Source organism: Piliocolobus tephrosceles, chromosome 11 (genome assembly GCF_002776525.5).
Source record: "Piliocolobus tephrosceles isolate RC106 chromosome 11, ASM277652v3, whole genome shotgun sequence".
Lineage (NCBI taxonomy): Eukaryota > Metazoa > Chordata > Mammalia > Primates > Cercopithecidae > Piliocolobus > Piliocolobus tephrosceles.
In genome coordinates this window covers 26,439,864-26,455,847 of record NC_045444.1, presented here as the reverse complement: position 1 = coordinate 26,455,847, position 15,984 = coordinate 26,439,864, and the positions used below count along the sequence as shown (strand labels likewise).

General features: G+C 33.9%; 1 protein-coding gene across 1 annotated transcript in view; it reads left to right on the top strand.

The window, feature by feature from the left end:
• LRP1B (LDL receptor related protein 1B) overlaps window positions 1-15,984 on the top strand; it is a 1,636,277-nt gene that overhangs the window by 1,006,312 nt on the left and 613,981 nt on the right. The window contains exons 28-30 of the mRNA XM_026453105.1: window positions 8,674-8,805; window positions 10,130-10,357; window positions 15,717-15,891. Of these exons, the coding sequence (XP_026308890.1) occupies window positions 8,674-8,805; window positions 10,130-10,357; window positions 15,717-15,891 (535 nt within the window). The remainder of the gene's footprint in view (window positions 1-8,673; window positions 8,806-10,129; window positions 10,358-15,716; window positions 15,892-15,984) is intronic.

The window sequence follows — 15,984 nt, the reverse complement described above, 5'->3', positions numbered from 1 at the left end:
AGATAGATAGATAGATAGATAGATAGATAGATAGATAGATAGATAGAGGCACAATTATCTTATGTTGTTTTACACATTGCCACCAAACTCTCCTCCCCCACCCTGTAAGGGAGTTGTTTGTAAGCGTGGAAAAAGTGAAATGTAACTCTTCTTTTGTATACTTCTTTCTCTACCACCCATCTGCCATGTCATTCTTCTCTGTGTGCCCGCTCAGCCCAAAGGTGTTTTCTTCATCACCACTCCAGGTGCAGGGTTAAATTTTCTCATAAACCCAGCAAGAATCTACCACCCTGGGTTTTTCTGTTTTGTGTTTCTTTTCTTAGCTGCTCTAACTGGAATTAAAAAAATCAAGAATGTGACTGTTACTTTAATTATAGTGTTGCAAACCCTTTATCTGTTAGACTTTCATCAATTGTAAGATGTTTTTCTCTTTTTGTAGAAACTTATTTTTCATGTAAACAGAGCTTGGTTTAAAGGGGTCTTAAGCATTTGTTGATAAAAATAGTACTATTTTTGCAGAAACGTTTTAGTTTACTTAAGTCAGGCTACTGACTCATCTCCTTTTAAATTTTATTTTGAAAACCATAGCAACTGGTAAATATACAAACTGTTTTAGATAATAATATGACATCCTTTTAAAAAAGAATCAAAACCCAGAAAAAGAGAGAATGAGTAAGACATTGAGAGGTTTCTCCATAGTTACAACAATAATTAGATTAAATATAGTTATACCAATTATACTCTAACTCAGTCTTCATTTTGCATCCCTGTTTTATAAGACATCCATGAATTGGCCCATGAATGAACGAGTGAATAAATCAGAATGAATTGTTTCACATAAAGAGGTTGTGTATTGCAGTGTAGTGGTTAAAACCTGGACTCTGGAACCTGAATCTTTCTGTTCTCCTTTTAATACTTGTGTGATCTTGACTTAATCTTTTTTACCTTCTCAAAGTTAAGTTTAGCCTTTGCAAGATGAAGGCAATTTATTTTCATAAACAAAGGTGACCATTGAGAGAAATAAATAAAATAATGCTTATAAAACACTTGGCACATTTTCTAGCATAATATGATAAAATAAATTACTATTTCTTTAACTTTTAAAATATATATTTTTTAAATCCCACTGTCCATTATAGGAACATTGCAAGCTGTTTCTCAAAAAGTAAGTTTAACATCGAAATGATTTAAGTGCCTCCAATTGCATCAGAAAAACATTTCTATAGAAAATTAAACTTTTCTTGACAACATCTATAAGAAAACAGGATAATCTTACTTCACAGTAAAAAAAAAAAAAAAAAAAAAAAGTTATATTTTAGAATATTAGTGATACTCCCTTACTAATTCGCTCCTTAGAGGACAAAGTATCACTTACAAAACCTGAAGGATGAGGGATTTCATATTGGATTATTAATATTTTCAGTTAGAATTCTGTGGAATACTTTTCACATGATTAATAAAAGGGTATTTTTTTTTTCTTTTTTGTCAAAAAGAAATACCCTGAAAGACATGTTTCAGCATGGTGGAGGTGAATCTCAAATGTTTGCAGGTTGCTTAAATCATTTGCTTCCACAATTCACTATGTTAAGATCTAGGCCAGTCCTGGTGGCTGACACTGGTAATCTCAGCACTTTGGGAGGCCGAAGCAGGCAAATCACTTGAGCTTACAAGTTCAAGACCAGCCTGGGCAACATAATGAAACTCTGTCTTTTCAGAAAAAAAGAAAATCTAACTAGACTGGATAAAGACAATGTGGTACATATATACCATGGAATACTATGTAGCCATAAAAATGAATGATATGCTTTCTACAGAGACATGGATGGAGCTGGAAGCCATTATTCTCAGCAAACAGGAACAGAAAACTAAACACCCCATATTCTCACTTATAAGTGGGAGCTGAACATTGAAAACACATGGACACTTGGGGAACAACACGCACTGGGGCCTGCCGAGGGGTGGGGATAGGGGAGAGAGAGCATCAGGAAGAATCGCTAATGGATACTGGGCTTAAAACCTAGGTGATGGGTTGATCTGTGAAGCAAACCACCATGACACATGTTTGCCTGTGTAACAAACCTGCACATCCTGCACACGTACCCTGAAACTTAAAGAGTAAAAGAAAGATCTAACTACTTGTCATATAAATTAAATTGCTCTTTCTCTTTCCTCTCTCTCTCTCTCTCTCTATAAAATATATAGTATATGTAAAATATATATATGTTATATATATTTTTAGCAGAGTTGATAACATGTAGGATAGAGGTTACACACGTACATACATACATACATGCATAATACATTGTATTATTCTCTGCACTGTTTACTCATATCTAGTGTCTCTTTATTTCATATATTTATATACTATCGGTATGAGATTTATTTGATCTAACATGTATCCTATTTTAAAATGCAGAATCCTTAGTTCTATTCCAAAATCAGGGCTTCTCAATATCTGCACTTCACACATTTTGGGCCAGATAATTCTTTGTTAGTTGTGGGCTAGATAGTTCTCAGCTACACTTCCTGTGAATTATACAATGTTTATTAGATTCTTCACCTCTTTTCACTAATATGCCAACAGTACTCCAAGTCATAACAACCAAAAATGTCTCAATTTATTTCCAAATGTTCCTTGGGAGGCAAAATCACCACCATCACCACTGATTGAGAACCACTGTCCTAGATGGTTTTTTAAAATACTGTGAATACAGAATCATTGTAAAAATAGGAACTTCCCTGACATGTTTTTTTTTTTTTTTCTTTCAAAGCATATAACAAGTTACATTAACAGAGAATAAATTAAGATACCAGAAAGACATACCATCTCTTTAGAATGACTGAAAGTTAGTTGGTATTTTAAGACACATTTCCCCTATAAATGTAACATTGTATTACATACATATTTTTGTCCTTTTACACCAAAACCTGCATACAGATGGAAATTTTTTTGTGGTTTTTAAAAATTCTCTCTGTAGAGATACCTGTAAAAGATAAGATAAAATTTTTAGACATCCTATATTCTACTTTATAGAGTACAGTATAAAATTAATTCATAAAGTATGACATAATTTGAGGAAAGTAGCTCCCTTATAAATAGTACTGTTAGAATCTGGTGAAAGTAAAGCATGCTTCACTTGCACATATTTTATGTGTATATATTTTAAATAAGGAATTCACTCAAATTCTTCAATGTGAAATGTTAAACTTATCACTTAAAGATGTTTGTCATAGGGAAAATAGGATTTGAGATTAGTGTTTCATTGCAAAACACTTCTGAAAATTCCTTTCTTTAAAACTATTAAGTCCTTTCCTAAGGGAAAATTACTAATAAACATTATTTTATTACAATAGTAATTGTTTACATGCACATAAGTTTCATTAATAGGATGAATATTAGTTACTATCAAAAATGACTACATGGGAGGGAGAAAAATCTTTCTCTACCTAACAAATTGGATCCTGGCATTCTGCTTTGAACATGGTTTTATTAGGTAAACAGCTATACATATTTTATATTGCATGAACATTTATGTGTATTTTGAATTTATTGGAAAAACTAGTTGTTTAGATTTAAAATGTTTTTTTCTTTTCCCCTAGTGATAAATGGACTACAATTAAATACAGTTTGAATCAAATGTGAAATTATATTTAATGATATTATTTTTCTTCCCAGAGCACACATCAGTCTTGGGTGATTGCACAATTAACATGTTTCTCCTATAAAGTATTGTAGTTGTGCATTATTTAATCTTTTCACCTGCAGCTATGATATGCTCTAGAAGATTAACTTTCTAGATTTTTAGATTGCTGCAGTTTTAGAATATATACCCATATACATTTATGTACATGCATATGAAGCCAAATGTCCCTACCTCTAACACAAGAATAGGTACCATAAAAATTTTAGGAAAAAAACAATGTGTGTGTGTGTGTATTTATATGTCTTAGTTCTTGCCAGCATATCACTTATCTAGCTCAGAGAGTGACAAACTACAACCCTCAGGCTAAATTCAGCCCTCTGTTTTGTAAATAAAGTTTTATTTTCACACAGTCACACCTCTTCATTCACCTATTGTTTTATGGCTGCTTTTGTGTTATAGTAGCAGAGTTGAATAATTACTATGGAAAACATAAAGCTTGCAAAAGTCCAAATATCTACCATCTGGCCTTTAATAGAAAAACCTTGCCAACCACTGGTTTAGCTAGAAAGTCCAACACATACTAATACAAAATATATGAACAAATGTCACTAACTAGAAAAGAGGACAGCAAGCAATGAATTGTCTAATTGCCTTGTAAAAGCAATAATTACAACCAATATTTCATGATGAAATAAATCAGCATTAGCTGGCTTCATTAGAAAATGTTTCATGGCAGAAAAATGAATTGAGCTGGGACATGAAGGAAGGTTAATGTAAAGATACTGATGATGAAATTCTAGGGGAAGAAAAGTACATCATGTGGAGGTGGAAAAGAATGAACTATAGATATCAGGGAATAATGAGAAATACCTTTTAGTGTGTACACAATGTGTATGTAGAAGGAAAGTGGTAGATGAGGCTTGGAAGATAGATTCATGTTTTAGAAAGAGAGGTGGGTATATCTGGGACAGTATCACGACGTACCAGTTACATAGCCACAGCAGTCATTCAAAGGTGAGGAAATGAATTTGGAAATATGTTGGAAGAGTAGAGGTTAAAAGAAAGAAAACATATTAGAGAAAATCTGAACAATACTTGAGAAATGATTAAATATGGCAGTGAATAAGAAATAAAAAAATGGTTTGGAGTACAAATTTTGTGTGTTTGGAAGGTTGATGACTTCTGTTTTGTTTTTTGTTTACTTGCTTTTAGAGACAGTCTTGCTCTGTGGGTCAGGCTGGAGTGCAGTGGTATGATCATAGCTCACTGTAGCCTCAAAATCCTGGGCTCAAGGGATCCTCTTATCTTGGCCTCCCAAAGCACAGGGATTACAGATGTGAGTCACCACACCTGGCCTTGATCACTTCTTTAACAAAAGTAAACAGAGAGTGGATCAGAATAAAGATCTGGAGGGTAAATGGTAGTAGCAGGGAAACCAGTCTGACTAGTGCTGAAGAGTCTTAGGGGAAATATTAATAGTAGGAGATAAGGCTGACGCTTTGTGAGGTAGACGGTGTGAAGTCATTCTTTTTTTTTTTTTTTTTTTTTTCCAGTAGAGATGGGACCTACCTGTCTTGCCCAGGCTAGTCTCTATCTGCTGGACTTAAGCAATCATCCCACTTCAGCCTCCCAAAGTTCTGGGATTATTGGTATGCCTGACCCTAAATTCTAAACCAGATATGATCAAGTGTGTGTTCTAAAAAGATAACTGTATGTAATGCAGGGAGTCTAGATATCAAAGATTCGTTAGGAGTTTCATGTAACAATCTATGCAGGAAATGGAGAAAACCTAAATTGAGCCAGTGACCATAGAATTGAAGAGAATTGAGTACCGGGTTAGTGTATGGAAACCTAAGCACCTTGGGGTAAGAACTCGTCCATTACTATATCTCAGCTTTTTTTTTTTCACAGTGTTTTAAACAACTAGGTGCTTCATAATGTTTTATTCAATGCATACATAAAAGGTAGAGGGTATTACAGGTGTATCTCTAAGGTTTTATATTTTGTCAGTTTGAGTTCAGACAATATGAGCTATTTGGTGAACCCAGTCTGCCCAGCTGTATTTATATTTCATCTGTTAAGATTTATTATAGCATTCCATTGATCAATGGCTTTTCCATCTTTTGGATACAAATAGACGAAATAGGCTTGGCTTTGTTAGAAGTTTACAGCCTCTGCAATCATACTGGATTTTGCAGTAGTGTCTCTTACAAAATAGCTACTTACTATCTAATTATAATAGATATATACTATAAGGCTTTGTGGGCCATGTGGTCTTTATTGAAGCTGTTCAATTCTACTATTGCAGTATGATAACAACCATGGCTAATATGTAAACCAATGCACATGGTTTTATTTCAATAAAACTTTATTTACAAAAACAGTCAATGGACCAGATTTGTCTCATGGGTTACTGTCTGCTAATCCCTGCTTTCTATAAAAATGTGAGTATTATGAACAGTATTTTTAAATTGGGTAATTGGAATAGGTAGCTGTGTTCAAGTACTTGTTTGGAAAGAAACTTTGAAATAATATTGTTGAATCCTTTAAAGTGAGAAGAGATGAAAATGAAAAGTAAGAATTCTTTGTGGATTTTTCATTCTGTGAAGCACAAAATATTGTGAATTATATATTACAGTGTTATTAATAAGACATTGGGCTACAAAGTCAATGCAATTTTTTATTTTAGTATGTACATAGAAACTTAATATCTTTGCTTTTAAAAAGTATTATTTTTTTTTCATAATTATAGGGTGTTGAGAAGAGTTGGTATGATTCTGGCCTAAAAATAATGATGCTCAAAGTGAAATTCAAGTACCTACCATTAGACTGTTATGGATTATGCTTTTAATTTTCCCAAGAAATAGCATTTCCTATGCTAGTGTTTCTGAACAAACTTCTTTTTCCTTCTTCTCTTCCCTTTTACTCCTCTTTCTTTTTTCTTTTCTCTTTCCTCATTTTACTTTATTTTATTTTTTCAGGTATGGGGGAATTTGGGTTTTTTCTTTCTATCTACCTGACTGGGTAACCTTGACTTGATATATGACACTTAACACTGCCTCTTACTCACTCCTCCTCCTGTTCTGTAACACCTTTCTACCTTTCCTTCCCACCTACTTTCTTGCTTCTCTAACTTGTGATTCCTTAGGGACTTCAATTATTATAACAGAAAATCGAAAGATAACAAAGAACAAAAAAAGAACTACTTATTCTGTATGACAAAGGATTGAGCTAGAAAGGAATCTCTAGAACAATAGCTTCTACTCTTTTCTAATATCTTTTGTTCCTAATTTTCTTAGGAGAATGAGTTGTTCGTGAGTCTCTTATTTTCCTCTATTTATTTATTTATTGTTTTTAGCAAATACAAAGACACTATTACTTTTATCATCTTGATGTGAGGAATGTTAAAAATTGCCAAAAACTGCATTGAATATTTATCAAATCAGTTCATTTCTTATATCCTCTACACTTTTATTATCTCTTTGATTTGTATTCTTTGTGTTTTAAAACCCCACAGGACTGCTATTTACTTCTGTAAGGGGGAGGAAATTTCTTTTCTCTCTCCATCTCAGGTTCATGGGTGAGGTCTATAACAAAAGACAGATTAACAAGAAAAGTACACAAACTTAATACAAGTATTATATGACCCAGGAGCCTTCTGAGGAAATAAAGACCTGAAGAAATGGTTAAAATCTGGGTAGTTTTATGCTAGGAGGTATGATCTAATGGTAATAAACTGGGGAAAAATTAGCAAGGCCTGTTTGTTCAGATTCTTTTCTGTGTCCCTGTGTCTTCAGACATAAGGATTTTCCTTTCCTCAGGGCTTAGGAAGGGCACCTCTACATGAGAGTTTGTAATCTGCTTCAGGGGAGGTCAGAAAATCCTTTCTAGTTTTCATGACCTGTTTCAGGAAAGAGGGGTGGAGCGAAGGTCACAGAGACCTTCCTGCTTCTGTCATTTTCCAGTGGGCAAAGGTGGCATATTTTGGGCATGTGTCAACCCTATCCCTACTTCGAGCAAGGGGACATGGTTGGAAGATACCACTCATGAGTCGAAAACTAACATTTTCTTGATGGGGCTACGAGAATAACTCGTTTCTGCCTTCAATTTAGTAGCCTAGTTCTAATGATTTTTTTTCTACTAGATAGGCTCTATAAAAATAAGATTAAAGATACTAGATAAATTAAAATCTTATCCAAAAGACATGATGACAGAACAAGAAACATAAAATTCAAAATGTCTCAAGACATTCAATGCCATCACAGAATGATATTGAGCTGCAAAATTTAATATTCTGTTCTCAATTTGAAAAATCATACCTTATTTATACAAGGGAATTGAGTAAGTATGTACAAGTGGAGCAATCCTTAGGCATAGAATTAGTTAATACAGAAAAAGTAACGAAGTAGATGACTTAATCATGAAGGCAGACAGACATTTCTTCACAGAGGCCTCATCTGAAGCAGAGCATGCATTTGAAGGAAAGGTATATATGTAACAGCAGTTTCCTAGGAAGCATTTAAAAGTGGTGTGCCAAAGCAAGAACTGTAACCTCCACCGCCCGGGTTCAAGCGATTCTCCTGCCTCAGCCTCCTGAGTAGCTGGGACTAGAGGTGTGTGTCACCACGCTCAGCTAATTTTTTGTATTTTTAGTAGAGATGAGTTTTCACGGTGTTAGCCAGGATGGTCTTGATCTCCTGACCTCATGATCTGCCTGCCTTGGCCTCCCAAAGTGCTGGGATGACAGGTGTGAGCCACCGCACCCGGCCACTACTTCTAAACAATAGGATAAATGCCATTTGTCTGAGAGAGAATTGATGGAGTTTTCTTAGTTATCTTTGAAATAATGTTTTTATTAATGTAATTCCTGTGTATAATTGTCTATTATTATCATATTAATCACCCTACTAATGGGTTCTATGTAGGAAACTTTACTTTGAATCATTAGGTGAATAACCCCTGTCAACCTCAGAGGTTCCCTAATACATCCTTCCTTCTTCACTGTTCATATTTCACTGTGTAATTGCAGCTCCCAATCCTTGTGCAGCGAATGACGGCAAAGGCCCCTGCTCTCACATGTGTCTAATCAATCACAATCGGAGCGCTGCATGTGCATGCCCCCACTTGATGAAGCTTTCTTCAGACAAGAAGACCTGCTATGGTAAATTTCTTATAGTTCTAATCAAAAATAAAAATAAAATTGAATTCTCTCAAATTATGTTAGCATTCAGATTTTACTCATATTAAAACAGAGGAAGTTTTTTTTCTGTTTTCAAAAATATTTTAGGTGGTGGTGCTATTTCTAGCCACTATTGATGATTCATCTGCTCTGGGGAAAACTGACAAATTTAAATACGTAACATGTTGTACTTTGTTATTTATTACCTTATTCATTTTTTTTCTTGCTACTTTCTTATTTGATACATTAGCAGAATTTATCTCTGCAAAACAGGAAGATTTTTAAGTGAAAGTGCATTATCACAAAATGATGATGTAGGTAACCTGCATAACAAAGGGGTGCTTAACAGCTTTAATCTGCTCTTCTAAAGTCATTCTAGCATCATTTGGTAGAGAATTATCAACTCGAAAGGCGAAAAAGTGAAGTAAAATATGTAACTTGGAAAAATTTGTAAAAAAAAACTGCACACATTTAAACAATACATTTGAACTAAAAAAGATAAATTTTGTGAATAAAAATTTTTGCTTTCTGTTAATAATTGTATTTATTTGCAAAGCATTACTTAATTTTAAGTACAGAAAAAAATACCAAAATTTAAATCAGGCATTTAGGTACATGTAGTTTTAATTTACATAATAATAACATATCTCAACACCAATAAACTAAGACAACAACAAAAAAATAGAATATCTGTAACTACTATTTCTATTTGCTCTGATATTTTACAAATGTAGTGCGAAGAAGGCATCTATGGAAGTAAAAGTGATATAATGCCTCACAATGTTAGTTACCACAGATTTACAAAAAATTACACTAAAAGCATGCTTTAAATTATTTGAGCCCTAATTTTTATAGGAAAAATATATACGAGATTTCTAATAGCATGTCTAGTTTTATCTTATTCAAAGACAGTATAGAAAAACTGTTCTTGGAGTCCCTCAAAATCTTGTCATGGAATACAATATTGTAATTATGGACAAAGTACAAATATGGTATTTGACACTTGGAGTTTATGTAGTTTAGCAACTTTGAAATTCTAAGGTCACTGAGAATTGATTACTGAGAATATCTGGGTGTTTCTAGCCAAAGAAAAATGATGATGTAAGGCTTCTAACTCATTTTACATTTGTTTCTATTAAATACCTTAATTTAAAATAGATAAATTGTTACTTCATTGTTTCCATCAAGTATTGATTATGATGTTCAGGAGTTAACCTGTATTAAATCAAGTAATATTTTAGAATTTCTAGACTATTTCAAGCTTGCCAACTTCATAAGAGAAAAATAATTTCTATTTCTTTTTTAGAAATGAAAAAATTTCTTCTTTATGCAAGACGTTCTGAAATCAGAGGAGTGGATATTGACAATCCATATTTTAACTTTATCACGGCATTTACAGTTCCTGATATTGACGATGTTACTGTGATAGACTTCGATGCATCTGAGGAACGTTTATATTGGACAGATATTAAAACACAAACCATTAAACGAGCTTTTATTAATGGAACTGGGTTAGAAACTGTTATTTCAAGAGGTAAAAGATTTGTACATGTTATAACTTTAAAAATGTTTGTTATTCAGTTTGTAATAATCACAAGTCTTTTATATTATTTCTCTATTACTCAACTCTATGCTGTTAATTGAAAGTTAGAATTGGTTAGATATTTGATAATATGCTACATCCTTACAATTGTAGAATGTTATAATTAAATTGCACAGAGCAGAATGATAATTGGAAATTTACATTCATGTGAAGAAAAACTTCAGAACAGATCACCTTAAAATTTCTCAGCTGGGCACTGTGGCTCATGGCGGTAATCTCAGCACTTTGAGAGGCTGAGTCAGGAGTTTGAGACTAGCCTGAAGTAACATGGTGAAACCCTGTCTCTACTAAAAATACAAAATTAGTCGAACGTGGTGGCACACACATGCAATCCCAGGTACTTGGGAGACTGAGGCAGGAGAATCACTCGAACCTGGGAAGTGGAGGTTGCAGTGAACCAAGATCATACCATTGGACTCCAGCATGGGCAAGAAGAGCAAAACTCCATCCCTCCAAAAAAGTAAAAAAATAAAAATTTTTAAAAAATTACATGTCTAAATAAACAGACTTAAAGCCTATTTTTTGCTGATGGAGGAATAGTTACATTTGCATAGATAAAATATAGGATATTAGGAAGGACTGGCTTATCTCTTTTTTTTTTTTTTTTTTTTTGAGACAGAGTCTCACTTTGTCACCCAGGCTGCAGTGCAGTGGCATGATCTCGGCTCACTGCAACCTCCACCTCCCAGGTTTAAGCAATTCTCTGCCTCAGCCTCCTGAGTAGCTGGGATTACAGGCACCCCCCCACCCCACATGGCTAATTTTTTTATTTTTTATTTTTTGTATTTTTAGTAGATATGGGGTTTCAGCATCTTGGCCAGGCTAGTCTTGAACTCCTGACCTCGCGATCCACCCACTTCATCCTCCCAAAGTGCTGGGATTACAGGCGTGAGCCACCACACCAGGCCTTCCTCCCTTACTTAAGCTTATAAACAACTTCCCTTTGCACATATTTTTATAGATCTAGGCTAAACAAATAAAACAGGAAATCTGTTCCTATTTCCTGACCCAGCAGGTTGAATGAGAATGCTGTTCACCTAACCATTACAAAAATAGCAGTAACTTGTCCCAACATAGAAAACATAGCTGAAGTGAGACATATGTGTACATGTCATGGTTGAGTTCTAAATTTTTAGTATTGAATTATCCTAATATTTGCTTAAAGTTTGGCATATTGTGATTTCTGGGTCAGTTATTCTCTTATTGAATATGTCTTTATTGAGCACTTACTATTTGCCATGACTGAATATCCAAAGACACAGTTTCTCTTCAACCTAAATTTGGTAGAAGGATTTGGAAGGGGATGGAGAAAAGAGTAATCAACAATCCATATAGATGCATCAAACACTTATGCTTTCAAGTCTATTGAAAATGTAAAGTCAGACATATTTGAGCAGTGGTAAATGTCATAAAGAAGGCAATAGGAAGTGCAGGTTTTATTCACAATCCTTTTCAATACTAGAAGGCTAGCTTGAGTACCATTAATAGATCTGAGAGTATTTGACCACTGAAATACAGTTGTATTTAAGCTAGCCTGTCTGTCTTATCATCTCGACAATGCATTTGAAAGTTACAATTTATCATGTCAGTTTTGTGGCAATAAAGGGCTTTTCAGAATATACTTTACGATTAGTCTTAGTTCCAGAAATGAGAGACCCCAGAACTGGAAAATTAAACTTCCTGAGAAACATACTCAGAGGTCTTGTTCTGATTTACTTAAAAACAAATGTTAGACCTAGAATTTATTATTTCAATATTTTTACCAAAAAGAGAAAAATATGAAATATATAATTATTTTTATTTTTCCCCCCATACGCTTATGATGAGTTTACTAGAGCACTCTGCAACAACCAAATGTGGGAATTAGTGATTGATAGCCAAAAACAAGAGTGTTCTTTTAGACATAAAGATGATAATTAGAAAGTTCAATCTGGTGGGAGAAAAATGTTAAGAATAAAAAATTAGAATTAGGCTGGGCGCCTAATTAGGCTCAGCACTTTGGAGGCCGAGGTGGGTGGATCACCTGAGGTCGGGAGTTCGAGACCAGCATGACCAACATGGAGAAACCCCATCTCTACTAAAAATACAAAAAATTAGCCGGGCATGGTGGCGCATGCTTGTGATCTCAGCTACTCGGTAGGCTGAGGCAGGAGAATTGGTTGAACTCAGGAGGCGGAGGTTTTGGTGAGCCAAACCTTGCACTTTGCACATTGTACATTGCAACCTGGGCAACAAGAGCAACACCCCGTCTCAAAAAAAAAAAAAAAAAAGAAAAGAAAAGAAAAAAAATTAAGATTGCTTGAGTATGTATTTAAATACATACTCCTCAACATAGACATATTTGACTTTTTTTTAGCTTAGTTCACATACTCTTAAAATTTTAGATTGTGTAGTTCATGAATTTATTCATGAATTCATTAAAAATATTTATGTTGAAGGCAATGTTGTATACAGTTGGGGAATTCATTAAAAATATTTATGTTGAAGGCAATGTTGTATACAGTTGGGGAGAGGGGCCAAAAAGACAAAGTAGCAGAGAGCCTGCCCTCAAAATGCTTATGTGAAAGTAGTTACATATCAGCAAAGTAATGATTACATTAGGTAAAAAGAGATCGACCAGGTACAGTTCTATTAAGTTAGGCAGATGAAGAAACTCTTTTCAGCTGGGATAAACAAGAGACATGATTAGGTTTTTGTGGTTGAAGGGATGATGTTGATCAGCTAGCCTATTATGAATAAAATTCAGGCAAGTGGTGATGGGAGTATGTTATGAAATCTAAATAGTTTCCCTATAGTGTGGAAAGCTCAGGTAATATCTGGAAATCTGAAAACATATTAATATGGTTAAAGTGTAAAGCATTTGGTTAAAAATAGTGAGAAATAAGACTGGGAAAGTACTGTGGCTATAGTCACACTATATGGAAAAGCAGACTAAGAAATTTAGATATCACATTCTGGGTGGCTAGAAGCTATTGAATACTTTGGGGCAAGTGAAGGTCATGATTCAGAGCTCTGTAGTCAGAAAAACAACCTGACAGCAAATAAATCAATTGCTTAGAAGAGGAAATGCTGGATACTACTGTAATATTAAAGCTGGAAAGAGATTTGAGAGAGCATGATCTATAGAATTGACAAAAGACTAAATAGGTATTTATGGCTTTTATTTGGCTGTGCTTTATAATTTAAGAGTGGAATATATTCTCCAGGCCATATTACTAAGAGTCTATCATAAATGAATAAAAGGATTTTGAGCAGCAGAGACAATGCTTACCCCTCACCTCCCGCCACAAAAGCAAACAAAAACAACAAACAAACAAACAAAAACAACTTTGAAGAACAAGCATTTTAGGGGAAATAGAAACTTATTTTATTATTTTTGCCAATACCAAACAATCCAAGGTAAAATGCAGAAAATATTAAGTTCTTAGATTGACAAAATATTCTTCAGCCCTATATTAGGCTGCATAAATACACATTATCTAATACATTATAATATTCATAACACTCCTATGTGTTATCTATAGCCTATTTCACAGGTAAGAAAAGAGACTAAAAGACATTTAAACGACTTGATTAATGACAAAAATAGGCACTCAACCTGAACATCAACCCAAATATTCTTATTACATCAATACAGCCTTCAGCAACCCATTAATTCCAGAAAGTGAAAGAAGGGGAAGAAGGAATAAAGATTCTGAGTGAGGGAAATAAATATATATAAGATGTAGCAGGTTTAATTTTAAGGAAGTGGTATAATACTTTTGTCTAAAAAAATAAAACTGGTTGAGGATGACTAAAACTAAGAAGAAATGTGAAGTTTAAGATTGAGAAATAAGTTTACATTTGAAATTCACCAACTTACCTGTACATTAATCATGAAAAGTAATTTGCAGAGTGAGAGGGTTCTTGATTTGAAGAGAACCGGAAACACAAGTAATATCTTCTAAGGTGATTGTGATTAATAGTTACTTAGAAATACTAAAAGGATTTTTCAGCAGCAAGGTAGGCTCAGTTGAGATTCTGGCATGGAAATGTAAGCTGGAAACCTACCATTCAAATACTGCACTTTACGGCTGACTCAGAACTGCCAGGCCCCCACATCTTGTTTTGCTGTCTTACATTTTGAACTAGTTGGCATACTTTACAGATCTGGAGTTTCCACTTTCACATTAAAAAAATCTAGCTTTGTGGTTTCTTCTGAAAAGAATAAAAATGGAAGATATAGCAATTCGACTAGAGCTAAGTAGCAGCTGCTCAGAAGTTTTGATTGGAATCACCAACCTTGAGCAATAACAGAATCTTGGGCCTCTCCCCAGAACTACTGAATTAGAATCTTTATTTTAACAGTCTCCAGGTGTCTTGTAAGTTTGAGAAATAGTGGTTTAGAGAACTCTGTAAGTACAGAATGCTAGAAAATATTAAAATTATATAAAATAAAACCAAAATCAAGGTAATCAAATGCTATAAATTGGACACTAAACTGGACTACTTTATATGTTAATATTTCTGAAAAGATTTTCTGCATTCATCCTTTATAACACTTTATTTTTGTTTTTCTTGAAAAGGTGCAATTTTTAAGTGAAAGTTGGAATGTGCAATTATATTTAAGCCTAAATTCCATAATTGTTTTAAAAGGTGTCTAATTCAATAATACAGGAATAACAACCAAAATATTTATATTGACTGTAACAAATCCAAACTTAATTCGATTTCAGAATTTTCTGCAGAATCCACGTTGAAGGAATGTTAAAATGATTTTATTGGATTTTCTCTTCTCAGTCAATTCCTCTTAATTATCTGTTTTGAAAGATGTTCAACTCTGGTGATTCTTTTAGGAAAGTTGAATTGTTTTATTTCATTTTAGTAACACCTTGGCACTTAAAACATAAAATAGTCCATTTGTTGATGGCCCACAAGTACTTTCTCCTAACTAGAAAGATGTGCTACCAACTGGAGAAGCTATTACTCTAATTTGAATTTTGGTCACCTTGGCTCATAAGACTGCTGCCTGTGTTTGCTCCTAAGTGTTTACTAGTGAATCATTGCCTGTTAGCGTAATTTCAATGCTAATTGTTGCTTCAGGTTTTCAAATAGCTCTGCAGTAAGACATTAATGATTATGCATGCCTTAAGAAGGGCTGATAAGGGAATGAGATTACAATCTTGTGTGATTTTAGCTAACAAATTAAAGTGTAAATTAAATTTTCCCTCAGATAGAAAATAACTACTTGGAGAGCCAATACAATGAAAACCTTCATTCACTTTTAAATCTTCTCTTTCCTGTTTTATAGATATTCAGAGTATCAGAGGGCTAGCAGTGGATTGGGTGTCACGTAATTTATACTGGATTAGCTCAGAATATGATGAAACGCAAATTAATGTGGCAAGGCTAGATGGCTCTTTGAAAACCTCAATTATCCATGGAATCGATAAGCCACAGTGTCTTGCAGCTCACCCAGTCAGGGGGTAAAGTATGATTATTTTTTTTTAAGCTTTTCCAAAATTTCAGAGACTTTTGCTCTGATTATATATAAAAACACTATTTAATTCACAGGATAT